This window comes from Prorops nasuta, unplaced genomic scaffold, assembly GCF_024137725.1.
Source record: "Prorops nasuta isolate Cenicafe-Biocafe unplaced genomic scaffold, Cenicafe_Pnas_1.2 PNAS00024, whole genome shotgun sequence".
In the NCBI taxonomy this organism is placed as follows: Eukaryota; Metazoa; Arthropoda; class Insecta; order Hymenoptera; family Bethylidae; genus Prorops; species Prorops nasuta.
Genome location: NW_027116821.1, coordinates 2,905,709 through 2,932,839, shown reverse-complemented (window position 1 = coordinate 2,932,839; position 27,131 = coordinate 2,905,709). Strand labels below are relative to the sequence as shown.

The following is a 27,131-nucleotide window of genomic DNA, read 5'->3' as shown; positions in this document are numbered from 1 at the left end:
TATATATATATATATATATATATTAAAACGTGGTTTTATTACATCTTTTAAGTAACATACAGATATTTTATGTACAGTTTTAAGTTCAAAGTAACTTTTGTTGTTTTATGTTAAATCAATATAAATATTTTCTACGACATATTCAACATTTTCGTGCGGTAAAATTCTAATAAATAAGTACGGATGATTAAGTATTGTATGGTGATCCAAAAATATTTCTCAGAGTCAATAAACGTATGTAGATTTATATATAGAAAATGACCAACCGTTGAGATATATATTATTGTCGTCGAGATTAATGAATGAAGCTCAATTTGATATCTCAGTCTTTTATATTTGCGTAAGATCGATAGCTTCATTTTGTTCATCTGCCTTTTCTTTTTCAATATTCTCAATCTCGCCTCTGCTCATGTGTTCAATTATACAGGCCCCAAGGGCATCGCACATCACGTTCACAGTTGTTCTAAATCTGTCTCTGCATATATACAAAAATTAGAACCAATTATGTTAAGTAAAATAAACATATGAGTAAAAATTTAATATTTGATGAGAGAACTTACAGTAGCCAATCAACTGCGATAATCAGAGTCACATCTTCAGCAGGTAGACCAACTGTATCCAAGACCATCACCATTGTAACAAGACCAGCTTGAGGGATTCCAGCAGCACCTATACTAGCTGCTGTTGCAGTGAGACTAAAAATAATTTTAATTTATTCATGGAATCTTCATTCGTCGAGATATTAATTGAAATTTTTAATTTCATCTATCTAACAAGTTTTTACCTGATACCAATCACATTGCTCAGTGTGAGCTGGATTCCCCTGACCTGAGCAATGAAAATAGCTGCTACAGCCTCATAAAGTGCGGTACCATCCATATTGATAGTTGCTCCTATTGGAACGACAAATCTGGTGATTCTGGGATCAGCTCCCATATTATCCAAACATTGTAGGGTGACTGGCAAAGTTGCAGAACTGAATTTTATTCAATATCAGATAATTAAACGTTGGTTTTTCCTCTTCTCATCTGTCATCCTTAATCATAACATTACCTGGAGGCGGTTCCAAATGCTGTCACCAGTACTTGACCCATTTTTCCAATATTCTTAAATGGTAGTTCTCTGGTGCAGACAAAATAAATGACCGAAAGAGTTCCAAATCCATGAAGAAACAGACCAATCAGCACTGTAAGGAAGTATAGGCCCAACTGGCCTACTATGGCACCGAAATCTTCAATCTCCAGAAGCTTTGCAGCTACCAAAAATAATACACCTATGGGAGACACCCTCAAAACAAAAAAATTAACAATTAAACTTGTATGAAAGTTTTGTAAAATTTTAACAAAATAAGATATAACTGAGATATCACAGTGAAATTTATAATGAAATTCGTACCAGATGACCCAGTTGGTAATGATCATCATAGCTTCAGACAAAGAATTAAAGAAATCCAATAATGGTTTTCCAGATTCTCCCATTTTTCCTAATGTGATTCCAATGACTATTCCAAAGATCACCAATCCCAGGGTGTTTGTTCCATCGGCATAAACATGGGATATATCCCAATCATTTATACTGTGTACTGTAAGTAACAAAGGATCAGTTACTTCTTCTCCAATTCTTCATTTAAATTAAAATCTGAAATTACCATTTGTCATGTTTTTTGGTTCAGTTAATTTAGTTCGATACTGAAAACAGGAAAAATTCACATTTTATTAAATTTGTAATCGTCGAGCTCGCGATGATTTATACTGATATTCATTTTTACAGCTTGAAAAAAAAAACAAAAATAGGATAAAAGAATCGACGTAGGAAAAGAGATAACAATTATTTTTGATAATGAGAGACTGGGGTGTTCTTCGACTGGAATAGATAAATTGTCGATTCCAGCGTTAACTTCAGTTTTGGTTTTATTCAGTTTTTACTGGAATTTGACGAACTCTTATCGAAGATTCCCCTTTTGCCTTTTTTTGTTATGTCTGACCTACATACACGCGCAACACGTATAATAGGTTTCTTTATACCTACTTGGGCCAGGCAAGCCTGGATTAGATTCGGTGGGAAAACGTTCCTGCAAAAAAAATGTCAGTCATTCACATGACTTCTAATATTGATTTTTATTTGTTTATTGTCTTATCTGCCAGACAATTAAGGTCTTATCAAGACTCGCAAATACCCGTGCGATTAAGCAAGAAGAAACATTTCCTTTTACTCTTATTTTTAAATTTGTACGACAACCGTGATTTATGTAATTTCAGAATGTTTTTGCAAGATAGCTATAACATTAAAACGCGAAACTTAAAAGGAGTGACATAAAGTTTCTCAATTAAATTAACAAGAACTTGTAAAAAAGATATTCAAGACTTTTATTAAAATTGCAATAAATATGCCGTTGATTGAGTTTCTTGCTAATTACCGGGTGTTATCTTAGGTATGGAGACTTAATTATCAGGATTGATAAATACCTGACTAGATCCAATAGTGTATCAACAGTGGTTACATTTCTGGGAGGTGCCAGGTCTTCATTTGCAACAAACGAATGGCCACTGATCTCACCTGGCCTGATTATCAATACAAGGATTATGCCAAGTATCACGGCACTTATCGTTGTCGTTCCATAATAATACAATGATCTCATACCAATTTTTCCTGTAAACAGTTTATTATTATTTTGTTTTGTTTAACTAATGCATTTTGAAATTACAACAAAGACGATAGAGAAGGAACGAAAACAATAATTATTTGTATCGTTACACTCCTGTAACGAGTTAGGGCAGGAAAATTCAATAACTATTCTGTTTCAACTTACTGCAGCAGAAAAAAATTCAAAATTTACCTGATAAACTAAGATCCAGACTTCCAATCGCACTAACGATACTAGCCACGATGAGGGGCAGAATTAAAGCTTTGAGCATCCGCAGAAAAATATCTCCAACAAACTGAATATACATAATTTCCCTCTTGGTCCATTCCTCTTCTTTCGAGGATCTTAAAATAAATCCCAGAGCGACACCTCCAAGTACTCCGAAAATCGTCAACACGGTCAACGCGTTCTCCGACATGCAATTCTTCCATTTTTTCACCTTGTGGTTCACCATGTTTTTATTTTGATTTTCCTGTTTCGTTGACACTCCTGCAACCTGCAACAAAAATTGAGAGTATTTATATACAAAGGGTAGAAAGGTAGAGACTTCTATTCACCCTTCAGAATAAAAGAGAGTAAACATTAAACTTCAATTCACAGAAACCGTATTATAATCCTCCTATTGTATCAACCTTTGATTCCTTCCATAAACAAGTTTTTATTCGCGCTGTTTAGCGTTTGCCTGAGAATTCGTTTTACCCCGTCTTTTCCAGGTAAGTATCCTTCACAACAACTCAGTTTTTCTTTGTTGACCTGTAAATCCAGGCCCTGTTCCTCCGTTCCTCCCCTCTATGCTTCTTTGCACGAGACGAATTTCCCCTTATCGCATATCTTGGAAAATATTGCCGTATATTGGGAGCTCAGTTATTATGTGTGTATATATAATATGTACGTAATGTTCATCCAGTACAAACCTGTTAAAACTACATTAATCTTTTATTTCTGTCGAGATGTGCCGGATGAGCTAATCAAGAAATTAGGAATTAACATGATGAATTTGTGCTGGCCAACCTTTTCGATAATTTCGTCGATAAGGCATCCGGTAACGTGTCTGTGGCAACAGAAATCCTTCGCTCTTATTGATGCTGATTAATAATATAGATTCATCCCGATCGTTTTTGTCGACAAAAAATTCTTTACCGAGAAAACTAATTTGGGACGTAGACAAGACGTTGTGAGAGAAAAAACTTGAATATTTGGTAGAGGCTGGAGTGTAAACTGATTCATCGAGTTACAGGAAGGAATTCAGAGGGACAATTCGTTCATTGTTGGGATTAATTAACCCAAAGCAGATTATACTAGCTGGGACCGCTCAGATATTTATACTTCCGGTTTTAATTGCATTAAATTCCCGCAAATTCATCGCTATGCTTCACCGAATTGACGAGCAACGCGCGAAAGACCTTGGTCCACGGGAAAAAACGTCTCAGCGTTACAGAAAAAAAGGAAACAACATGGGAGCTGTCCAATTTACAAGCCAGCTCGTGTCATCCTTATTAGGGTCATTGCCAAACTTTTCTTTTTTGTTTGGTCCATGCATCATCAAAACGTTTGACCGCGTTGAGAAAAGTATTGAGCAAGAGGCGTCCTTGATTGTATGGAAAAAATTCATCGAGTGGAAAATGTGGGACGCAATGAGAGGATATTAAAAATAATATATTACTATTTTACGCTGGGTGCTGATATAATAATAGGAAATTTGAAAATCAATGCTTCGGCTCTGTTACAATCAGGCGTTGTTTCATTGAAAATTATTAATATATGTAATTGATCGCTTTAGTCTAAATTTCGAGAGTGCTCAATTTTGCGATTAAAAGATATGTCGCGAAATGGGATCTTAAAGCGGCACGCTGTAGCCAATTGCTTATCTTGTAAAGAAGATAAAGGAGAGATATACTTATGGTTATTTATTTAAAGGTAAAAGATCACACCAAGCACTGGCATAAGTGAATAGACGTTATTGAATGTGTTTATTTTGAGAAAAAATCAGTGAATGGCTAGTTAATCCTGCATCATCCTGCAGAAGTGTTACCTCTACATCATAAAAAAATTGTAAGACGTGCAACGTTCTCCCATGCTTTTCCGTGCCATGCGAGAATGTAATGTAAAAGCCGGGTACAACGCAACACGCGTTGCTAACTATAGCAAATGCGCGACGTCGTAACGGGAAAACTCCTCGGTACAACGGGAAACATTGCAAAACGCACGATCCTCGCTAAAATCCACTCAAAACCGTGAAAATTTGCAACGACGGTTAAGACAAAGACCAACGAGAAAATATTGACTTTTGCTCGTTAGCAAAATAAGCGGGAAAAGGAACAGCTGGTAAGAGATTCATTATAGCGTATCAATGTTAACAGGTTACAGGCTGTGATTGCATCGAAAGTCTCGTTAAATTTTTTTTTGGAAAAGTTGGAAAATCTTACCTCGAAAAGTGGAAAAATCTGAAAATATCAGCTAGACAGTGGAGAATTCGCGAGAACCAATAAGTACCTCGGTACTAGTTGTATATATTTTTATTATTTTTCTCCGGGAAACTAAGAAAAATTTTCCAGTAATCTGGAAAATGAAGTGAGAGGTACTGCGTGAATTTTTTTGAATTTCGTCCGAGCACGATCACCGTCAGTTTCCGACTGCGTGGAATTTTGTACATGAACAGGGAGCCCTTCGACCCACTGTGTGTAAGTTAAGTTGTTCGGTAAATGCGTTTAAGCGTGTGTTAGTCCATGAACGAGTGAGAGTATCAGAGATCAGCCGTCCCTCTTCTTCACTCTTATAATAAGTCCCTCCCTGCCTCTTTATTCCGTCTCTTCTCTTTCCCCTCCATTGCTGAGTGAGTGCCAGCAATTCCCCCCTTTTTATTCCCGTCTCACTCCTTTTTTCTTATTTTCATCTCTACTTTCTCTTCCATGCTATCCTCCACCATTTCCCACTCCTCCTTTATTCAAGCACAATCATATTAAGGAAAACGAAGAAAACAGTTCTAACACTGATAAGTGACATTTTTTCAAAAAGCATCCCTAGTTTAGTAATATAAACAATATAGTGATTATTTTTAAAATTATTATAGTTCAAACGTGCGAAACTAATGAGATTTAATAGCTTCAGTGATAAGACGAGCGGAACCAATTTAGATTCGGAAACGTCCCCGTGAATACATAAAACTTTACTGTCGTTTAATTCATTTTAATTTCATCGTGCGCTTGTTACACCAACACGAGCATTCGAACGTATTATCAATTTCTATCACATGCAAAATTCTTACACAATAGCCCAAGTCTCCTCCTACGGGGCCCAAATTCAGCCCCGCCCAGATCCCCCCACCGTCTTTATTACTTAACATTTCTGCATACATATTTACCCATTATTCCCCCAACCCCAACGCTGATTATTGTCCTCGCTGCTGGCATTTATTTAGCGACGCACGTGCGTAAATGGGAATCACGCAAATCGCTCGAAAAACGACAAATGAACTTACATGACAGTTCTCTTTGTTCCAATTAAAACAATTCTTCGTTTCGGCCAATATACCACTTATCAAATTACTTAAAATTTCTCTCTAAGCTCCCTCCTAACAATTAACATGCTTGATTGTCGTGAGAAATAATGACAGAGAGATTTGCAATAAAAACAAACTTTATTTATACACTAGCATATTTTATATTTTCTCAAAATAGAAAATCGACATGCTTGAAATTTTTGTTCCTTTTGAGAATTGAAACAAATCAATATTTGTAGTGACTTTTATTATTTAAATATGCTTGATTCACAATAAAAAAATAGATATTTTTTTACCACTATAGTATATTTACATTTTCTCAAGATAGGCGGTTTGTAATTATTTATTCTAGAGCTATTCGAAGGCAAGAGTTGTTTATTGGAAAAATAAAATTTCTCATACCACGTAAAGAAAAAGACAGGATTATTGTTTATCTGCCTTTTCTTTCCTACCTCTCGTTTATATTATTGAAATTGGTAACATATCACAACTTGACAGCTTTTGGTTCATTTGTCATTAATGCAAGGTGATGCTAGTGCTTTTGTTAAACTTAAACACACAGTCATACAGTCAGCATAAAAAAAACCTTACAGACGAATAACACATAATGGAAGTGTTCTTACAAGGCACTGATAATTAGAAGACTTTTTTCAGTTGCTTCATTAGCTTAACCCATTTAGTTTTTAATGAAACTCATCGCCAAGGTTTCAATTACAATTTAATGAAATGCACATAAAACTAAAATAATCTATAGACATATGTACAGGATACTTCTTTGACATTGTTTCAAATGACAGTTTGAAGTAAAGGTTGTATATGAGGTGAGAAGAGCGCAGCTATGCTACAATGACAGCTCTTTGTTTTCTCTAAAAAGTGCTGTATTACAATTGTCAAACAGCAATGCCAGCATAGTTGTAAGAAAATCAGAAAGATGTTACTAAATTCTTCATTGTAAGTATAGCCAAAGATCCTGTAAGATATATATCGCTATAATTTCCTATGAGACTTTTACTAACATAAAGAATAAAATTTTATAAAAGCAAGTTTTTACTTGTCTATACTAAAAATTATTGGAATGAAATAATTTATCATCCACTTTAAAAATCTTACTAGTGGATTGTATACTTATGGCTATAAGTTAATATGAATTATCTGCTATCTTAGCTGAGCTCTTCTATAATAATACTAACAATGATTTTAAAAGTTATACAGATGATAACATTACAACTGTTTACTTCTCAGGTGGTGGATTGGTTCTTTTTCGTTTGAACAGCAAAATATGTGGCTCTGAAAATAAAATGCAATTATTTAAGTAAATTGCTTTGATTGAGCAATGATATTTTTTATTATTAGAAATAATAATATACCAGGTTTATGAAACATGTAGTGAACCCATCCTTGGCTTTGTTGTACACCTAGTGCTCTCCATTCCTGTTCAGACATAAGATGAGTCTTTGGTACCAGTTTTTCCATCTCTTTTGGGAGAACAACATGCCTGGAAAAAGCATCATATCACCTCACTTTTTCCATGATTCTTTCAGGAAGAAATATAAAAAATACTATTGTCAAGCCTTTCTATAGTGTTTTTGAAAGTAACTTAAAATAAACAAATGAATTAGTCTTGGATCAAAATAACGATGACGCGGAGTTTGTGGTGAATAAACTGCATAAATTCGGATAAAAATTAAAGGAAAGAAAAAAAGCAAGACAAAGCCGGCCATTTAAAATTTAAACAGCTTTGTCCATATATCATGCATAATTTTTGTCTCAATCATATATGAATAAAAGTGTGGAAAAAATGGGAAAAGCATATTCTAAACAATCAATCTCCATCGCTTTCAGTGAGAGAATAGATCGATAGCAATCATTTTTCTTAATCATCAGCATTTCTTAGAACGGAAGAACAAAGGGATGAAGAAAACAAGGACAGAACGAGAGGAAAATTTGAGAATATCGTGAAAACCAACCTGTACTCGTATTGGTCGTCATAGTATTTATTAGAGTAATACATTTCAGACATTTTCGTTGATTTGTTAATCTAGAATTCTTTAGAAAAATGCTTGAATCACGAGCGGACACTTTCTTAACTGTTCAGGAAATTTCGAAAATTCGTCTCTCGACTCGTATGTATGGCGTATGACGGCGTATGTTTGATTTGAAAGTTAACGGATGTTAATTTGTAGAGTGGGGGTAAAACTATCCTAATCAATAGAGAGACTTTAGGTCTGTAATAATTACTAACTTCTCCGGGAATATTTTTATTTTTTTCTGTTCATTTTGTTTCTATTCGCTATGTGCACGCCTACACGTTGGCAGTCAGGTAAGAATGTGTAGCAATATACATAAACAAAAAAAGTCCGGCAAAAATGACAAAATTTACCGACAGTCAGCGCTGATATTATGCATATGCATCACTACACATTCTTACCTGACTACCAATGTGTAGGTGTGCACATAGCGAATAAATAACTTTGTTGACAATTTTTGCTCAATTTTGTTGCGGCTATTAAAATAAATTGCTATAATTTAATAAGAAATTGAAGATTGACTTGACTCGAGTTGTTAATTTTTCAAAATGGCGAAACTGCAAGTACAAACAATAGATTAGGTTGGGTTAGGTACAAGGTACACTGCGTACACACCGTACACACAAGACAGGTCTGGAGCGAGGCGACCCGAGAATCCCGAGAATCCTAACTAAACTGTCCTGGAGTCTGGATTCTGGAGTCTGGACTGGACTGGACCGCTCACACAACACACCTCCGATTCCCAAACAGTAAAGTTTGATTTTTGAGGTTAGAATTGGAAAGTTTTGTACATTTCAAAAAATGGGTAGACATTCGCACAGATCGAGTAGAACGAGATCTAATAAGGATGAAGAGCTTGACAATATCTCATCAAGACATAAATCAGAACGGAGATCCAGAAAATCCTCGTTTAGTACTAGAAAAGAAAGAAATAGACGATCCTCTACATCTAGAGACTCAAAGAAAAAATCATCAAAACATAAAAATAGGAGAAGGTAACATTTTTTATTTTGTACCATTTTCAGGAAAATAATTTTTACTTTGCAAATATTCATTTATAGATCTTCCTCATCATCCAGTACCTCCTCAAATTCAGACACTTCTTCTTCTTCGTCCTCAAGTAAAAGTTCGTCAGATTCAATGAAATTACTGATGAAACTGCAGAAACAAAGGCAAAAGCAGCTTGAAGAGAAAAAGAAGCAAAAGGAGTTAATGAAAGCCACTGAGACTCCAGAAGAAAAGCGAATAAGAAGGTTAAAGAAAAAAGAAGCCAAGGAACGTAAAAGGAAAGAAAGAATGGGGTGGGACAATGATTATTTACATTATACAAATTTAGATAATCCATTTGGAGATGCAAAATTGCTAACTAGCTTTGTCTGGAATAAAAAAAATGAAAAAGAAGGTCTTGATAGAATTAGCAGAGAAGAACGTGATCTTATGAAGTGGCAACAACAGGAAGAGAGTAGGAAGGAACTAGAAAAGGTGAAGAAACGAAGGCAAGAAAGAGAACTAGAAAGACAACGTCGTGAAGAAGAAATGGCTTTGTTACAAAGAGGAAGAGAAGCTGCACAGTTAGAGCAGTGGAGTAAACAGGAAGACCAGTTTCATCTTGAACAAGCTAGACTACGTTCCAAAATTAGAATTCAAGATGGACGCGCTAAGCCTATTGATCTACTTGCAAAATATATCAGTGCAGAGAAAGAGGTTGATGCAGTTGAAATGCATGAACCCTATACATATTTACGTGGCTTACAAATCAAAGATTTAGAAGATTTGATAGAAGACATTAAAGTTTACAAAGAATTGGAGAAAAGTAATGAAAATTTAGACTACTGGAATGACATCACTGTTATTGTAGAAGATGAATTACATAAGCTAAGGAAACTAGACAGATCAGAATACGAAGCTGGTAAGTTTGATAAAATATTTGTTTATATGATTTTTACATAAACAAATTTTTTTACTAATAATATATGTATCTGTATTTACAGCTGTTGGCAGAAGGGAAGGTATTCACGAATCTGTAGCAAAAGAAGTAACAGCTGAGATTAAAAGTAAAACAGCAGATCAACTGAAAGATTTGCAACTAAAGATAGAATTAAAAATAGCTGGTAAGCCAGAGGGTATTGACATCGGTTATTGGGAAAGTCTGTTGTCACAACTGAAAGCGCACATGGCTAGAGCACGTTTACGAGATCGACATCAAGAAAATTTGCGTAAGAAGTTGCAAGATCTTAGAGCTGAGCAAGGAGTGGCAAGGGGTGAAAACGATACAGAGGGACCTCAAGCTATAAACGAATCCTCGAAAAATCATGCTGAACCCTCGACCTCCTCCGTTCCAGATAAATCTGAAGAAAGTCATACTGAGTAAGTAAAAGAGTTATCTTACAAATGGAATAATTCGCATGTAGTAAATCTGAATAAGAAATACATTGTTTTAAATTCTTAGGGAGGAGAAAGAGACTACAAAAGCAGCAGACAATTTGACAGCAGAGTCATTTAGCGAATGCGAGTCTGGAAATTATTCGCCGAAGTATATTCCTTACTCGCAGCTGGAGCCCGGGACTTTAGTGATTCTTGAGGAGGAAGATATTCAACGCTTGGAATATGCTAGAAGTCAAGTGCTAAGTACTGGTAGAAAAATTCAAAATGTTTTAACTGCGGAGGAACAGGCCATGCATAGAGAAGCCAGGAAAAATATGGGGTCAGACGAGGTCCAGTTCAGTGTAGAATCCGCTTTAGAAGCACAGGTTTATTTGTGGTCAGATAAATACAGGCCTAGAAAGCCTAGGTATTTCAACAGGGTCCACACAGGATTTGAATGGAACAAATACAATCAGACTCACTACGATATGGACAACCCCCCACCCAAAATCGTCCAAGGATACAAATTTAATATTTTCTATCCTGACTTGATTGACAAGAGCTCCACTCCGGAATATTTCATCACCAACTGTGCGGATAATAAAGACTTTGCTATTTTGAGATTTCACGCTGGTCCACCTTACGAGGACATTGCTTTTAAAATTGTCAATCGGGAATGGGAGTATTCCTATAAACGTGGGTTCAGATGTCAGTTTCACAACAACATCTTCCAGTTGTGGTTTCATTTCAAAAGATATAGATATCGTCGTTAACATATCTTGTACATTTTTAGTAAATATGATAAATATTGTACATATTATTTTCTTAATTGAAAATTATTTGAACATTCTTGAGTTTTTCAATGTATCTCATAAGCTTCCAAATTTTCTAAAATTGCGATTTCCATATCGAATTTTTGATCCTGCTTGAATTAAAAGAAGAACATAATATTTGTTTAATATCTATGGATATCTGTTTCTTTCTGTTTTGTATAAAATTCATACTGTGCAATCGATCGTTTTCCATAAAATGAAAGATCTCACGTGTGGCATTATAATGTCTGCTTTTGTGTTTTGCAATCTACAAAGTTTCATTGGTTACATCGCGATAACTTTGTGCAGTAGGATATTGATGTTTTTCACGTTCATATGCTTCGTGGCGTTACTAAGTTACTTCCCGCTAAGTTTCGTGACCACACCCTCCCTTTTCCATTCTAAATATCGAATTTTACACTTACACGTTTTAGCTTTATCTACGCTGAATAACGAGTATTTTTACTGTCAGGTAGTGGTTAAATCGATTTTTCAGCCACCTGGGCTCCTATACACACTTGACCACAAGCGAAAACAGCAAAGCAATGGCAAGGTAAACTAAAGCCCCCTCGCTCGAGACTCGCAGCAGAGCGACCAAGACCATCAGTTAGTTAGCAAGCAGAGTGCTAGTGTTCCAAGCTGCTTCCTACCAACAAGCTCACTTCACTCGATTCATCAAAATTTTCCTACCTAATTTCTACACAGTTTCAGCAAATCTAACTCATGTATACAAAAACTTGACAGTTGCTCCATCCGACTAATTTGTTTTACTAACAATGTCAAAAAATGACTTTGAATATCAGTGAAAATTATGTGGCGAAGACCCTGCAGTTATATTTTAAGCGAGATCTCAAGATTGTCAAGTTGGTGCAAAGTATCGAAATGAAATTTCAGTTTATCAATGTTTGATCGTTACATGAAGAAATAAGCGTGACAAAATTTTGCAGTAAATCACTTATCGCAGCTAAATTGTGCTACGTGTGGTAAAATTTTATGTGTATTATTATAATTTTATTATTTCAATGCTGACACAAGGTGATAAATTTTAGCAATCGATCTGTGTAAAGAGATTGGTTCTGAAAAGAGTGAAATTAAATTCTAAACAAAATGAAATGGAAGAGCAGTCCGACGGAACTTCTGTCCGAGAAAACTTTTCTCGTCATCAAGGATGATACTCCAAATCTTGCAGGTATAAAAATGATACGTTTTATTGTAATTTTTTGTCTTTGGTTAAAATTGTTCATGTATAATGAGAATTTTCGTCCAATAACTGAGTTTTAAATGAATTTTATTTTTCTCTCTTCGTGAATAATGCATAATAGACATTAATGTGACAAAGAACTAAATTAGAAACTAGTTTTTAACCAGTTTTGTCTGACTTTCAGTAAAATAAATAAATAATTTAGAATTTTTTATTCGTTTAATTAGCATATATTACAGAAGCGAGGCCAAATTAAATTTGTATAACGTTACTTTTAAAATAGTAGTTTAAAAGAATATTTTGACATCTGATTATATTTTTAATTTTAATATTAATGCACATTGCAAAATTAGAATATTATAGGAGAAATAATTAAATTTTGTGTGTATAGTATTTTAACTGTAGAATTTTTCAGGAACGGGGAAAGAAAAGCGAAGTACGCGACCGAAATCAAAGTCAGCGGCGGAAACTGGTACTTGGCCGCCGAAGATGAAGAGAACGAAAAAGTTGGACGATAGTCCGGAGCGCCCAAAAACGGCGAATCTCGAAAGGCCAAGCGTTTTGGACCCAAAATTGCGGGATAAGCTAGACATGTCTTTATTAAGCAAGGAATTATTTTGCGATTCCTTGACTCGTTACCACAGAGGAAGTTATGAAGCTAGGGAGCATCCGGCTAGCGATGGCGAGGCCATTTCCGGTCTCCTACGACGTCACATTCGCCACAACAAACGACGCAGCATCCAGCACTTGCCGGACGTGGGTAGTTCTCTCCCAGAAGCCCTAGCTACCCCTAGAATCCTCAGACAGCCTAGAATACCGGGCATTCGGGAAGAGTTAAAAAAAATTGATGATAATAATAACAGGTATGCTATTCTTACCTACGTTTTTATTATATCTCTTTATTTTTAGCAAATTTTTGTATTTTTTTAGTATTCGAAAGAAATCAGAAATCTTTATTTATTGTAGTTTATCGTGTATATTCCATCATCGACTTTTAATACAAAATTTGTATGTTGTGATCCTGTAGCGGTTTCGGAAAAATATTATTATATTTGTTTTTTCATTATTTTTTATATTCGATAAAAATCAAAGAAATCTTTAGTTATTATACATTATCGTATATATTCCCTATCGATTTCTAATTTAAAATTGTTATTTTATGATCCTGTAGCGGTTCTGGAAAAATATCGCCGCTTTCAGTGTTGAAAAAGAAGAAGGCGTCGAAGAGGTCAGTGACCTCTGATGTGGAGGTGTTCACGGTGCCATCGAGGCAGGCTCCAGAGGCTTGCAAGGCCTGTGGTAGGTCGGATCAGCCCGAGCGTCTGCACAGTCATCCAAAAGGAACGACTGTGAAGCTGAAGGAAAATCCGATTTTCACCGTTCCATTACCGAAATCCGTCCAGAAACCGGTACCGCTTCATTTCCGTAGCGACAGGACGAAGAAAATCGATGAGGAAGCCAAAACTCAAACCCGCTCTGCAAACTCTCCCCCCTTTTCCAAACCGATTCCCGAGAAGAGCGTTGCTACTCCTACTTCCGGTACCAAAACAACTACCGGTTTAACCAAAAAAGGTCCCAGAACCATCACTTGCTATATTTGCGCCAGGGAATACGGCACAGCCAGTTTTGCCATTCACGAACCAATTTGTTTGCAGGTATAAAGAAATTTTTTATCGATTGGTCTCTCTTTTTTATTATTCATCAATCGTCATTGATGAAACAACTCGGGTTTTTTCCCCGCTTGAACTTGACAGAAATTCGATATAAGTGCATTCGTTATTGTAAGCTGGCGCGACAGGAAGTGCAACTTTATGTAGATTTCTCTTTTCTTTTTATCTAAGCGTTGAGAAATTATGTATCAAGGCCTTTTGGGGAATCGATGCGACCCGCACGTAAAGATGACATCGCGCAAAGGTTCGTGCATAGATGGGAAATAATGCGTTGCAAATTATCGAGACTCTATCACTTATAATTCTCTTTGGAGTGATCTCGGCGCAAGTGAATTATTGATTAAACGTTTTGCTAATACGCCATTTGAGGGTTTGGTAATTTTAACATAACTCCTGCCTATTTTGTTCGTATTTACTCAATTTTATATTTTTAATATTTATTATAAGCTACTTAACTATTTTAGTAATTTTTTGTTGTTGTTATTCTATCATTTTATTTATTTTTTATTTTTTTTTCAGAAATGGGAGAGGGAAAACAGTTCTTTGCCATTATCACAACGAAGACCGCGACCCCAGAGGCCGAGCTCAAATAATGCATCAGATTGGAATGAAGCAGCCTGGAAAGAGTGTCAGGTATAAAAAAGAAAAAACCAGATAAGGAAAATCGTTAAGAATTTCTTTATACTGTCGTTGCATTATAATCAATTACGCGTTTAAAGAAAACTATAAGATAATATTATTTTCTTTTTCATCATTTGCATCAGGCTATTTTTGTTCATTAGGCCAAATGCTGCATTTGTCAAAGTTATTTTTAAAAAGCAATCGCGTGACTTTGTTCAATTAGAACACATTGGCCAAGCCTGAACGTCTTTGTACTTGTGCAATCTTGAATCTTGGTTTGCACTGCTTTAGTATCCAATGTCACGCACCCTTTGCGATTCGATTCAACCTTTGCCACAAACCATTGGCCCACATTCCTCCCACGTTAAATTCCTTAATTCAGAATTCAGTGTGCAGCTGAAATAAATCCACCAATCAATTATGCTCCTAATACTAAAAATACTTTCCCACCTTCCTTACAGAGGTCGTGATCTAATTATATTTCTTTCGTCTCTTATTTGTTATTTTAATAATCGAACAATAAGTTTCCTAATGACATTTTAATAATATCGTTAGTTTTTATTTTTCAATAATTTATATTGATTTTTTTTTTCATAGGCACAGTTATTACCATGCTCCAAATGTGGAAGAACTTTCTTGCCTGAAAGATTGTTTGTGCATCGTAAAAGCTGTAAGGTCACAGCTAAGGTGAATAAGAGCGATTTGTTTCTCGAATTATACATAGAATTCCTAGTAACAAAATGGGTCCCAGTGACGTCATATATTTTATGTTAACGCAATTAATATTTTTAATAGGAACGTAAACAGAACAAGGTGGAAGTTTCGGTAAAATCCACGGCAAGCTCCTCTCACGTTAGTCCACTGACGTTTACCTGTCACACATATGGAAATAATTTTGGCACGAAAAGCATAAAAATCCACGAGGCCCAGTGTATAAAACGACAAGTGCAAAATGACTCTCAATTTGATAAGAAGAAAGATACCACGAAGATAAAACCTACATCTGCTTCGTTTACTTCCGGAACCAGTCCGACTTCTGGCTCCCTCAGGGTGAGTCGTCAGCGAAGATATGATCAGCTTACCAATCGCTAAACTAATGCTCAAACTCACAAATTATCATATGCTATTCATAAATTTGGTTATAATTTATCATAATTTATTACACATATACTTTTATCCGCAATTTGTATGGTTTGTCAATTCACAAATGTTAATTTATTATAATTAAACTCACAAATTGTATAATACATTCACTTGAAAATTATTGTAATAAATCTTAACTGACTATTTATATGGCGCCTCCATTCACAAATAATTGTAATTATTAGATTTACAGATAATCTTATTCGATTTTATGTAAGAATTAATTCAGTTTTTAATAATGCAAAAATGCATTGATATACTAGCCGCATCCAAAATCCTAATGTCGTGGTTGGTCAAATTGATTCAATTGACCAATCAAGATATAACGCTAATAGTAGGTAGCTTTCAGCAGATACTACTGTTGACAGAGCAATGTGTTATTGACTATTACTTTTATATCCTACAATTTTATCTAATAGTAATAGATTTTTAAAAAGAACTGCTAGACAGTTACATAACTTGTTTCTACTGAATGGTACCATCGTTTAATTTATAAAAGTTTGACGTCACAAGTTTTACGCGTTCATTTCATCAAATACAAATTTTATCGTTGCAAAAATTTACACAGCACTTCAAGCCTATAATCGGTGCTTTCCTATTAGTTTAAAAATAGATACAATCAAATTTGATCAGACACAGACATAAGGGTTGTGTACTATTTCTATCTAATTGTGTCGTTTTTTTAGCTAGCTGGAAAGAACCTAATATATTTTAAGAATTAGAATGGTTATTTTTTATTAGAATATTCTAAACTTGATGTAGGAAATTCCAGTGAAAAGAACAATCACTTGTTATATTTGTGGGAGAGATTTTGGATCAACTAGTATTAAAATCCATGAGCCACAGTGTATGAAAAGGTGGCAGGCTGAAAATGATACTTTACCGCTTAGCCAAAGGAGATCTGAACCTAAAAGACCAGAAACTTTTTATACAAGTAATTGTAATTTACTTATACCAGTATTTTTTTACACTTACAGTATATTAATGTATAAAAGTTACTTTATTAATATTTGATATAACACATTTTAATTTTATTATTAGGCCATCCTGAAACAGGAGAAGATATAATTGACCTTGAGGCAATTAATGAAGCAAACTGGAAGACTCATTTGGGTCAATTAATCCCATGCAAACACTGTGGAAGAACTTTCAATCCAGATCGTGTTGCCATTCATGAGAACTGCTGTAAAGGCAATCGTTAAAATATATAAACGTTTACACCAGTCATCATACAATATAATTTTGTGATTGTATGTTTTTATAAATGAATGTTAATTTGTCTGTCCATCAGTTTACATATCAATTAAATATCTCACAATTTTTAATTGTAAATCTATTATTTAATAAACATCTTTACTGAATATATTCTTAAATTTCAATTTTTTGAATAAAAATCTACTTTTAAGATTTTACTTAATTTTGTATTAATTTCAATTCAATGATAAAAAATTTTAGAACAATGAAGTGTCGAGTGAGTAGTGGGGACGATTTTTCGCTGTTTCAGAAATCAATTTTTCTTTTTTCAGAAGCAATTCATTACTTTTAATACATATATGTTTTCTTTATCAATAAATACTTATATATAATTAAATACTCATCAAAGTAGATGCTATAAACTGTAATTTTAAGTGGAAACGTTATTAAAAAAAGTACCACTTTTGTTTTTAGCGGTTTAAAAAGTCATAGGCTGATAGGGCCAAGCGGCTAAACGTTAATTGGTTGTTGGGTTATGTGCGGTGGTTGGTGACTGGCGTGGTGGCGTGGTGCAAGAAAACAGGAAAAGCGACCTCTGGTGTAAGTAGACGGTTCTTTGGTGTCTCTGGCAATACTCCTGTTCTTTCCGAGGGAGTCCGCCATTGTTGGTGCACGTATATTTCTAACCAGGCCAACGGAAATCGGGCAACATCCAAGATGGTACGTAAAATCTCCATTAAAAATCCTTTTCAAATTAAATTCCGTAAACCATTAGCCACGAGGTTTGCAATATTTTCCATCCTGCTTTTCATACTTTCCCTGGAAATGGGCAAAATCTTAGTGTTACCTCGGATTGCGCAACTTCTTGTGAAGACGAGTTTCGAGGACCTCTAAAACGATTTTTTATATTTCAAGAGCTTTGTGCAATTTCGTAGATAACTCTGACGAAAAATTTTGGTATAAAACACCAATGTTTTCCAGGATCGAGGAAAAATATGTTTGGGTCCGCGATGCGTGAAGCAACGTGTCATGCCAGCTTTTCCTTCCCTTTACCAAGCTAGCCCTTAAAATGTCCCTCTTTTAAGGAATAAACCTCTTTAACTCCATCTGAAATTTGAAAAATTAATCTGTTAATGATTATAGAATCCCACAAACACGCGAAATTTCAAATTATTACTTCATGCAACATTTACTCTGCTAATCAAACAGATTTCCACACATGCATGGATGCAGTTTCAATTTCTTATGTAAAACCATTTTTTGCATTTGTTTTGAAAATTTTCTTCTACACAATTTGTTTTATAACGTTTCTCTAAGATATAAATATTTTTGTGTTTGTTTCCAATATGGTTAGTACTAAGCATTGTTAGTCTATTTATAAACAGTTTAATAATTTTTACAACAATATATGGTTTAAAGATTAAAGGATAAGAAATAAGATGTTTTATACATTAATTATGAAACTTCTATAATCAATTTTTGTTTTTAAGGTGAACTTCACAGTAGACGAGATCCGGGGGATGATGGACAAGAAGAAGAATATCAGGAACATGTCTGTCATTGCCCATGTAGATCATGGAAAATCAACTTTGACCGACTCCCTTGTATCAAAAGCTGGTATTATAGCCGGTGCTAAGGCTGGAGAGACCAGATTCACTGATACCCGTAAGGATGAACAAGAAAGATGCATCACCATTAAATCAACGTAAATATTTAAAAGGAGACTGTAACTTATTATTATAGAAGCCTTTAACTAATTGAATATTTTATTTTTCCAGTGCTATTTCTATGTTCTTTGAGCTTGAAGAGAAGGATTTGGTTTTTATTACAAACCCTGACCAACGTGACAAAGAAGAAAAGGGTTTCTTAATTAATTTGATTGATTCCCCTGGACATGTTGACTTTTCCAGTGAAGTAACAGCTGCTCTTCGTGTTACTGATGGAGCTCTTGTTGTAGTAGACTGTGTATCAGGTGAATATAAATTTCTGTTATACAACTTAAATTCCTTCCAGCACATCAAGTGTCACTCTGTAGTGTACCAGTTGACTTTCAGTTGCCTGGTGCACAGGGACAGTGTTGATTGTGCATCAATGGAAGGAGAGTAAAGAAATCTGTGTTTAAACGCTGCTAGTGAACCTCTATCTTTATGTTCAAAACTAGCAAGCTACGACTCAAGTTCCACAATCAAAATTTAATAACTATAGTTATTTAGTATAAATAAAATTGTAATGGGAACAAAGCTTTTAATTGTATTCAATTTTTGCAAGGTGTGTGTGTACAAACTGAAACTGTATTGCGTCAGGCTATTGCTGAAAGGATAAAGCCTGTTTTATTCATGAACAAGATGGACCGTGCATTACTAGAGCTCCAGTTGGACAGCGAGGATCTTTATCAAACTTTCCAACGTATTGTTGAAAACGTCAATGTTATTATTGCAACATATTCTGATGACGATGGTCCTATGGGAGAAGTCAGAGTAAGTTGGCCTTCTTGTCTTTTTGGATTAGTTCAGATTTAGTAATATTAAATTTAGATTCTTGATCTATCTACTACAGGTTGACCCCAGTAAAGGATCTGTTGGTTTTGGCTCTGGTCTCCATGGATGGGCCTTCACCCTCAAGCAATTTTCTGAAATGTATGCCGAAAAATTCAAAATCGACGTTGTAAAACTTATGAATAGATTATGGGGAGAATCATTTTTCAATCCCAAGACAAAGAAGTGGAGCAAACAAAAGGAGGCTGACAACAAAAGATCTTTCTGCATGTATATCCTTGACCCTATCTACAAAGTAAGTCAGTGGTTACATTTTTAATTTAGTTATTCTATTTGTTGTTAAGTTAAATGATGATCTATACACAGACCTGTACTGAAAAATGTATGAACGACATTATTTTTTATATACTGATATTATTCTTTAACCCAAGAGTTATTTATACCTCCATGTATTCCGATAATTAACAATATATTTATATCATAGGTCTTTGATAGTATCATGAACTACAAAAAAGACGAAGCAGACAATCTTATGCAGAAATTGGGAATTACCTTGAAGCCTGAAGATAAAGAGAAGGATGGAAAAGCCTTACTTAAGGTATTTGATAAATTTAAATTGATACAAAATTGAATACAAATTATTATAATGATGATATACATGTACACCATTTCTGACACCTCTTCTGATTTATAGTGAAGATTATTGCATTTTTATCTGAAATTAAATTTACAAAACTAAATATATTTGTGATTGTTATTTTGTTTTATTAATGGGACTTATTTTCATTTTTAGGTTGTTATGAGAACGTGGTTACCAGCTGGAGAAGCATTGCTTCAAATGATAGCCATTCATTTGCCATCACCAGTAACTGCTCAAAAATACCGTATGGAAATGTTGTACGAAGGACCACATGATGACGAAGCTGCCGTCGGTATTAAGGTAATTTTGTATAAAACAAAACTTAAGAATTAAGAGCTTAAAATAAAATTTTTAACTTGATGATTCAAATGATACCAGAACTGATTTTCAGTGAGGAAAACGAACGGCCAACTGACAAAGACATTAACCCCTTAATTTGTTGTGGATAATATTCAGTATAATTAAGAATGTATTTTATTTTACAGAACTGCGATCCTAATGGACCATTAATGATGTATGTTTCAAAAATGGTACCGACATCGGACAAAGGCCGTTTCTATGCTTTTGGACGAGTATTTTCTGGAAAGGTATCTACTGGAATGAAGGCCCGTATTATGGGACCGAACTTCACACCAGGAAAGAAAGAAGATCTTTACGAAAAGGCCATTCAACGTACAATTTTGATGATGGGTCGTTACGTAGAAGCCATAGAAGACGTGCCTTCCGGTAATATCTGTGGTCTCGTTGGTGTCGACCAGTTCCTCGTTAAAACTGGTACCATCACCACTTTTAAAGAAGCTCACAACATGAAGGTCATGAAATTCTCCGTATCTCCCGTCGTGCGCGTTGCTGTTGAGCCCAAGAACCCAGCTGATTTGCCAAAATTAGCCGAAGGTGATTATATTAACGCTGCAACCGATTTTTACATTAATTTCAATGTATTTTAAAATGATGAAACAATTTTTAGAGCATTGGGTTATGAAATTCCGTGATTCTTTGTTGACACCTGAATTTATTGTCAAGAAGAGTCTCATGGATTATAAATGACTTAGGTGATATTGATTAGTAATTTTAATTTTAGGTCTGAAACGTTTGGCCAAATCCGATCCTATGGTCCAATGTATTATCGAAGAATCTGGTGAATATATCATCGCTGGTGCTGGTGAACTTCATCTTGAAATCTGCTTGAAAGATTTGGAAGAAGATCACGCTTGCATCCCGATTAAGAAATCTGACCCAGTCGTATCGTACAGAGAAACAATCTCCGAGCAATCCAATCAAATGTGCTTATCCAAATCTCCTAACAAACATAATCGTTTGTTCATGATGGCTTGCCCAATGCCTGATGGACTTGCTGAGGACATTGACAACGTACGTTTAATCATTATAATTAAACTTCATGAATAAGATACAAAACATTGAAGTCATTCAAATCGTGTATGTAATAGATTTAACAAAATATAAAACTTTTAGGGTGATGTTAATCCCAGAGACGACTTCAAAGTTCGTGCACGTTATTTGAGCGAAAAGTATGATTATGACGTAACCGAGGCTAGGAAGATCTGGTGCTTCGGCCCTGACGGAACTGGTCCCAATATTCTTGTTGACTGCACGAAAGGAGTTCAATATCTTAACGAAGTTAAGGACTCTGTTGTTGCTGGATTCCAATGGGCCACGAAAGAGGTAACGTTATTGCTTAAATTGAATTTTGTATATTTAGTTTATTTCAATACAAACTGACTTTTAGAAAACATAAATTATTATCATGTTTAATTTTTTAGGGTGTTCTTTCTGAAGAAAATTTAAGAGCAGTTCGTTTCAACATTCATGATGTTACGTTACATGCTGATGCCATTCATAGAGGAGGTGGTCAGATTATTCCAACCACAAGACGTTGTCTGTACGCATGTCTTCTCACTGCTTCCCCTCGTCTTATGGAACCAGTTTATTTGTGTGAAATTCAGGTAACTTATGAGAGCGAATTACTCTTATTCCTAATCAAATTAAGTGACTTGCTAATTAATTTCTATGGAAACTCATTTTATTATGTTGAATTACCGATACAATTTCTGTTTACACAAAAAATAGTAGCGAAATGGTTATGGTACATGTAAAAGATAATTTCGTATTTTGTTACCAAACGATGTTATCGGCAATTGGAATTACATTGTAGTTTAATTTACCTGTATTTTATATACTCTATAACATTACAGTCTCGATAATCATAATTCGATTTTAGTGTCCAGAAGTAGCTGTCGGTGGTATCTACGGAGTACTCAACCGTAGGAGAGGTCACGTGTTTGAGGAACAACAGGTTGCTGGTACACCTATGTTTGTAGTTAAGGCTTATCTTCCCGTCAACGAATCCTTTGGATTCACTGCTGATTTGAGATCTAACACTGGTGGTCAAGCTTTCCCGCAGTGCGTGTTTGACCACTGGCAAATTCTTCCTGGTGACCCAATGGAGCAAGGCACAAGGCCCTTCCAAGTTGTCCAGGTAAAAATCACATTTCTTTTATTTTCTACTTCCTACTTATTTTCGAGTTACTGACCACGAACATAACTGATGACTGTGCAATTTTCCGCACTGTCATTTTTAATCTCGTGGAAAAGAGACCGTTTTTTAGTTTTGGTATACCGGTTAATTCTGCCGGTTCACCTGAATAGGGAAACGTACAGTTTCACTTTAAAAATTCTTCGTGTTTCTGTAATCTTCCTATTATTTTTTGAGATTGAACATATTTTTATCTTTACAGGATACGCGCAAGAGGAAGGGATTGAAGGAAGGTCTCCCAGATCTAAATTCATACCTTGATAAACTGTAACCTGAAATTCGAGCTCTGTATTTAAATATGTATTTAAATATTGTAATTCAAATAATATCACACAAAGCGTATAGACCTTCATCGGTTGATTATAAACTTTGTTTTGCGCAGAGATCCGTGAAAATACACGATTATAAATATGATGCAAAATGGGTAATAAATTGTAATTATATAACACTGAAAACAAGAAAAACTACTGAACTCTGGTACGGGATGTAATGTTTTATACATTTATTTAATTACGCACCACGGGGCTCATGCTTCTGGTGGCTTCAACGTTTTAATGTATGAGAATTTGAGGGAAAGTAATAAACGTGATTGTTATTTTTTATTATGATTATGGGTCCCATCGCGCCCGATATATTTCATGTCGAGAAGTTAATGTCATTTTTTACATTGCTTTTTTACTCTACTACTGAACCATGGACTTTTCTGTTAATTCATTTGATCGATTGGATGAGGATTTCCAATGTTACTGATTACAAAAAAAGAATAAATAAAAAAAATTGCCTCAACGATTATGTAATCTTGCAACAGAAAGAATACCAAGAAATTAAAAAAAATGAAATTTAGAAAAAACAACTAAGTCTCGTTCATTTCCTTTTTTATTAGGACTAATTTTTATCTGGATTAAGTAGATTTACTAAAGCACATTTTTTACATAAGTTATATATATATATATATATTTATATATTTATATTTTAATACAATTAATAAGTCTTACAATATTTGATAAATACCAATTTGGTAAAAAAATTTATATTCACGCCAAGTGAATGGGATTTTTTGATTGTATTACAAATATTAACTCGTACCTAACAAATTAAATTCGAATTATCATTCTGTGAAAAGCGTACATTGTAGAAATTGAATTTATATACAAAGAAATGCCTTTTGATTCACACCAAAAGTTGGCATCACACAGGATTTATGGTATTTTTATAGATTCCAGCAAGAGACTGAACTGCTAGGTGAATTATATCTCTTCTAGATATTCCAGTAAGCGCATGATGCCATTCGTTGGGATTCACCTAAAAATTTCTGAGAGTTATCCTCCACAAAAATCTTTGCTATACTTTATCAACAAATATCAATTTGATTGTTTTAACTAGAAATTGGTGTGCGAAGTATCGTAGTAGATAGTTTGTTCAAACCTGCAAACTGTTTGCCATCAAACTGCCGATTGTTACAGCTAATCCAGACCACTTAAGAGGATAATCTTCAGGTGTTGCTTGCTGCGCCATAGTAACAATCTGACTCGGCACTGGAGTCATTTGTGTAAATGTTTGAAGATTTACGTTGTTCTTTGGATCGTTTAGAACAATTACTCCTATATCGTACCATTTCTCCTCACCAACTTCCAATAAGAAATTCTCTATTGCGATCACGGGCACTTCCTTAGAGACTGATGAATTATTTCGCGCAGAATTAATTCTTTCCTCTGCTCCTTTCACACCAGCAGCAAATCCAACAGGCTGTGCAGCAACTGCTGAATTGTCCACAGCAACTCCACTGAAACATTTTCCTATTGTTAATGTTGTTATCTGTATTGATTATTATCAAATTGATATTATTACAATCACTTAATTATTTTCACTTGTTTCATGACTTAATCAATACTGATACAGCATTATCAATATTTTTTTAATTACTCACGTTACTGTTGCCTTACCAAACACTGTTTGGAAGGCTTGACGAACAGGACTAATCTTGATATCCTTATCTGAAGCAACTATAATCTCCACATCACCACCAGAATCTGAAATATACATTTGCAATAGGGCATTGGTATATGGATAAATATTAACTAACATATCTTGCAACACCATTAAGTTTTACAACTGACAACTTAAAATGACTACTTTCTGTCAGCAGCACAAGTTCAATAAAACTATATCTGGGCCATCCAAAAATAGTAGATTGCACATACTATATATCCTGTGCAATGATCTACTTACATAATCGAGCACATATATATTTCTTTAAGCTTTGGTAAGACTTAATACTTTAACATTCTGGATAATTAATGACTAAGTTTATTATGTCCTTAATGTGCGTTGCAGTTAATGAGCTCTTACTTACAAATAAACTCACGCATCTGTGGGTCTAAAGTTGTAATCATGGTGTTCATACTATTCTTGGCCTTTTCAGCAACTTTGCTTAAGACATTGCTATTAGCTACAGTTTCCCTGACCCAAGAAAATAAACCACTGCCAACAAGTCCCAAATCCTGTGTCTCATATTCAGTAGGTTCTATTAACTGTATAGGTTGATCAGGATTTATTGGTGATTTAACTTTCATGGAATGGGACTCTGGTTTAGTTTGTGAAACCACATGAGACAAAGGCTGCTGATTAACATTGGTCTCACCCAATTTTTGTTCCAAAGAATTTTTATTTAGAACAGAAGGCTCTGTTAACTTTGCAGTAACATTGGAGATAAAACTAGGCAAGGCAATTGGAGGAGCAATATTGGAAAGGAGATTTCCAGCAGATGTAGAGGCTCCCAATGGAGTTAAAAGTGAAGCTGATGACGACAGGCTACTAAGTGAATCTGTGGATTAAAATATTGTATCTTAATATTCCAAGAATTTTGTTTTTTACAGTATATTGTTTAACATATGATATTTCTCTTGTTTGAACATTTACTCTTTATTAAAGATTTGACCAAAATGCTAAAATTGATAATAAGCCACTAATATTTTTTTCACGAATTTAGTTTGAAAATTAAATAGAGCTTAATGTACCGATTAATAATTTTAATAATTTAAACTTTTTAATTTCAATTAAATTTTAAATTCAGTCAGTAGAAATGGATATAAGAGAATTAAAAAAATGAAAATATTACTTTAATATAATCAGAAAAAAATATTTTCTCCAACAAGATATTTAGAAAACGAGATTGTTTGTATTCAATGTACAGCTGTTAATTAGCAGATTTGTCTACTGATTAAATTCAATTAGCTTGGATAATATTTTAGTTTTGAAAGCTATTTGTTCAGAAGAGGTTGACAGTTACGTGTATAAGTGGTTTTGTTTTCATTACCAGTTTTCGATATTTCACCCGAAATAAATGGCTCATCAGTTTTTTTCTCCACAAATTCAAAAGTGGACTCGCCATTGGATTCGTCGGTCATTGTAGACTCGTTTCTAAAAGACTTGACAATTTTAACAGAATGTCCGAAAGAGTTGCTGTCACGAAGTTAATATGATCAAAAATTCTGTTTTTTGTGCCGTTACACGATTAATACGATTTGCAGCTCAAGAGAAAAACAATTTCGATAATCGCCACGTGATACGTGGCGCTGCTGTATGTTGACACTTTGTGGTTTTTAATTCTTTGACACTCTAAAAAAAATAAGAAATAAATATTATTGTGCTTATTATATTGCTACTCTGTGTGTGTTAGGTTCCCTGCTATTTTAATAACTACACTTTTTAAACTTAACTATGCAAAGAATAAATTATTTAATTCGATATATAGGATGAGCTACACTTTTTTTTGAAGTTATAGACTCATGGCTAGACAAAATAAAAGGGAAAAGTGTTAAATTTGACAAATGGTGTTAAAATTTTAGAAAGAAAGTCGTAAGGCAAAACAGCTGTCCACTATTGAAGCCCAGCAGCTGGCGTCATCGTGCGAGAAAAATAAAAAATATTCTGTTTTAAATCGACACATAGCTAAACTGCGCTAAGTTAGCGATCGCTGACTGTAAGCAAAAACTGATAACTGGAAATAAGCGCTTATCAATATAACAACGAGAAGTACATACGAGAATGACCATCTGTAACTTTTAACGAAAATTTTCGGTATCGGTAAGGACCGAAAACGACGGATATTAGTTGTTAACTTCGACTTAATGATGCCGAAATTTGTTGGAAACGTCGAGTTACAGATATTAGTCTACATGAAGAATGAACTCAGTGTAAGGAAAGGAGATAATGCGATTATGCGAATTAAGTGGATAACGACTTTATGGCTATTGCTGCTGGTTCT

General features: G+C 34.6%; 5 protein-coding genes across 9 annotated transcripts; 2 read left to right on the top strand and 3 right to left on the bottom strand.

Moving 5' to 3' along the window:
* Nucleotides 1–329: 329 nt before the first annotated feature.
* Eaat1 (Excitatory amino acid transporter 1) lies at nucleotides 330–5,469 on the bottom strand. Its single transcript, XM_066740954.1, has 10 exons — nucleotides 5,071–5,469; nucleotides 2,837–3,140; nucleotides 2,466–2,649; nucleotides 2,029–2,071; nucleotides 1,649–1,688; nucleotides 1,396–1,582; nucleotides 1,054–1,287; nucleotides 785–976; nucleotides 561–695; nucleotides 330–475 (listed from the first exon to the last, which is right to left on the bottom strand). Exons 2-10 carry the CDS (start codon nucleotides 3,096–3,098, stop codon nucleotides 331–333), a joined length of 1,422 nt encoding a protein of 473 aa, XP_066597051.1. The 5' UTR covers nucleotides 3,099–3,140; nucleotides 5,071–5,469; the 3' UTR covers nucleotide 330.
* An 816-nt stretch (nucleotides 5,470–6,285) lies between these two features.
* Nucleotides 6,286–8,297, bottom strand: LOC136781929 (cyclin-dependent kinases regulatory subunit-like). Of its 3 annotated transcripts, none has more exons than XM_066740962.1 (4): nucleotides 8,111–8,297; nucleotides 7,511–7,638; nucleotides 7,334–7,430; nucleotides 6,286–7,113 (listed from the first exon to the last, which is right to left on the bottom strand). In XM_066740962.1, exons 1-3 carry the CDS (start codon nucleotides 8,161–8,163, stop codon nucleotides 7,375–7,377), a joined length of 237 nt encoding a protein of 78 aa, XP_066597059.1. In that variant the 5' UTR covers nucleotides 8,164–8,297; the 3' UTR covers nucleotides 6,286–7,113; nucleotides 7,334–7,374. The 3 variants fall into 3 exon arrangements, with proteins under 3 accessions (XP_066597059.1, XP_066597060.1, XP_066597058.1); XM_066740963.1 differs by having other exon boundaries at nucleotides 7,369–7,430; XM_066740961.1 differs by having other exon boundaries at nucleotides 6,288–7,430.
* A 451-nt stretch (nucleotides 8,298–8,748) lies between these two features.
* Nucleotides 8,749–17,344, top strand: cactin (cactin, spliceosome C complex subunit). Its single transcript, XM_066740858.1, is given in 12 exon segments — nucleotides 8,749–9,165; nucleotides 9,232–10,079; nucleotides 10,162–10,549; nucleotides 10,620–11,232; nucleotides 11,234–11,458; nucleotides 12,953–13,410; nucleotides 13,719–14,202; nucleotides 14,737–14,850; nucleotides 15,436–15,525; nucleotides 15,634–15,888; nucleotides 16,744–16,915; nucleotides 17,023–17,344. Coding segments are annotated over 12 exon segments (4,002 nt in total). The 5' UTR covers nucleotides 8,749–8,971; the 3' UTR covers nucleotides 17,184–17,344.
* A 395-nt stretch (nucleotides 17,345–17,739) lies between these two features.
* Nucleotides 17,740–23,466, top strand: eEF2 (eukaryotic translation elongation factor 2). Its single transcript, XM_066740964.1, has 13 exons — nucleotides 17,740–17,895; nucleotides 18,666–18,880; nucleotides 18,954–19,147; nucleotides 19,444–19,652; nucleotides 19,732–19,965; nucleotides 20,155–20,268; nucleotides 20,464–20,610; nucleotides 20,796–21,204; nucleotides 21,392–21,681; nucleotides 21,784–21,993; nucleotides 22,092–22,274; nucleotides 22,550–22,807; nucleotides 23,067–23,466. Exons 1-13 carry the CDS (start codon nucleotides 17,893–17,895, stop codon nucleotides 23,133–23,135), a joined length of 2,535 nt encoding a protein of 844 aa, XP_066597061.1. The 5' UTR covers nucleotides 17,740–17,892; the 3' UTR covers nucleotides 23,136–23,466.
* Nucleotides 23,142–26,755, bottom strand: LOC136781933 (protein PRRC1-like). 3 transcript variants are annotated; one of them, XM_066740967.1, is made up of 6 exons: nucleotides 26,584–26,755; nucleotides 26,181–26,482; nucleotides 25,218–25,688; nucleotides 24,792–24,894; nucleotides 24,290–24,647; nucleotides 23,142–24,166 (listed from the first exon to the last, which is right to left on the bottom strand). In XM_066740967.1, the coding sequence occupies exons 2-6, from the start codon at nucleotides 26,269–26,271 to the stop codon at nucleotides 24,053–24,055; spliced, it is 1,137 nt and encodes a 378-aa protein (XP_066597064.1). In that variant the 5' UTR covers nucleotides 26,272–26,482; nucleotides 26,584–26,755; the 3' UTR covers nucleotides 23,142–24,052. The 3 variants fall into 3 exon arrangements, with proteins under 3 accessions (XP_066597064.1, XP_066597063.1, XP_066597065.1); XM_066740966.1 differs by having other exon boundaries at nucleotides 26,181–26,755; XM_066740968.1 differs by having other exon boundaries at nucleotides 25,230–25,688; nucleotides 26,181–26,755.
* Nucleotides 26,756–27,131: the final 376 nt, after the last annotated feature.

Bases quoted from the DNA above. Each gene is read 5' to 3' on its own strand.
- Eaat1 (XM_066740954.1), bottom strand. From the start codon at position 3,098: ATGGTGAACCACAAGGTGAAAAAATGGAAGAATTGCATGTCGGAGAAC. The intron at 977-1,053 runs GTAATGTTATGA...AATAAAATTCAG, and splicing joins GCATTTGGAACCGCCTCCAG to TTCTGCAACTTTGCCAGTCA. The intron at 476-560 runs GTAAGTTCTCTC...GTATATATGCAG, and splicing joins ATCGCAGTTGATTGGCTACT to AGACAGATTTAGAACAACTG.
- LOC136781929 (XM_066740962.1), bottom strand. From the start codon at position 8,163: ATGTCTGAAATGTATTACTCTAATAAATACTATGACGACCAATACGAG. The intron at 7,639-8,110 runs GTTGGTTTTCAC...TGCTTTTTCCAG, and splicing joins GACGACCAATACGAGTACAG to GCATGTTGTTCTCCCAAAAG. The intron at 7,431-7,510 runs GTATATTATTAT...TTTTATTTTCAG, and splicing joins CTACATGTTTCATAAACCTG to AGCCACATATTTTGCTGTTC.
- eEF2 (XM_066740964.1), top strand. The intron at 19,966-20,154 runs GTAAGTCAGTGG...TTTATATCATAG, and splicing joins TCCTTGACCCTATCTACAAA to GTCTTTGATAGTATCATGAA. The intron at 20,611-20,795 runs GTAATTTTGTAT...TTTATTTTACAG, and splicing joins AAGCTGCCGTCGGTATTAAG to AACTGCGATCCTAATGGACC.
- LOC136781933 (XM_066740966.1), bottom strand. From the start codon at position 26,271: ATGACCGACGAATCCAATGGCGAGTCCACTTTTGAATTTGTGGAGAAA. The intron at 25,689-26,180 runs GTAATGAAAACA...TTTAATCCACAG, and splicing joins GGGTGAAATATCGAAAACTG to ATTCACTTAGTAGCCTGTCG. The intron at 24,167-24,289 runs GTTTGAACAAAC...AGAAATTTTTAG, and splicing joins TGATGGCAAACAGTTTGCAG to GTGAATCCCAACGAATGGCA.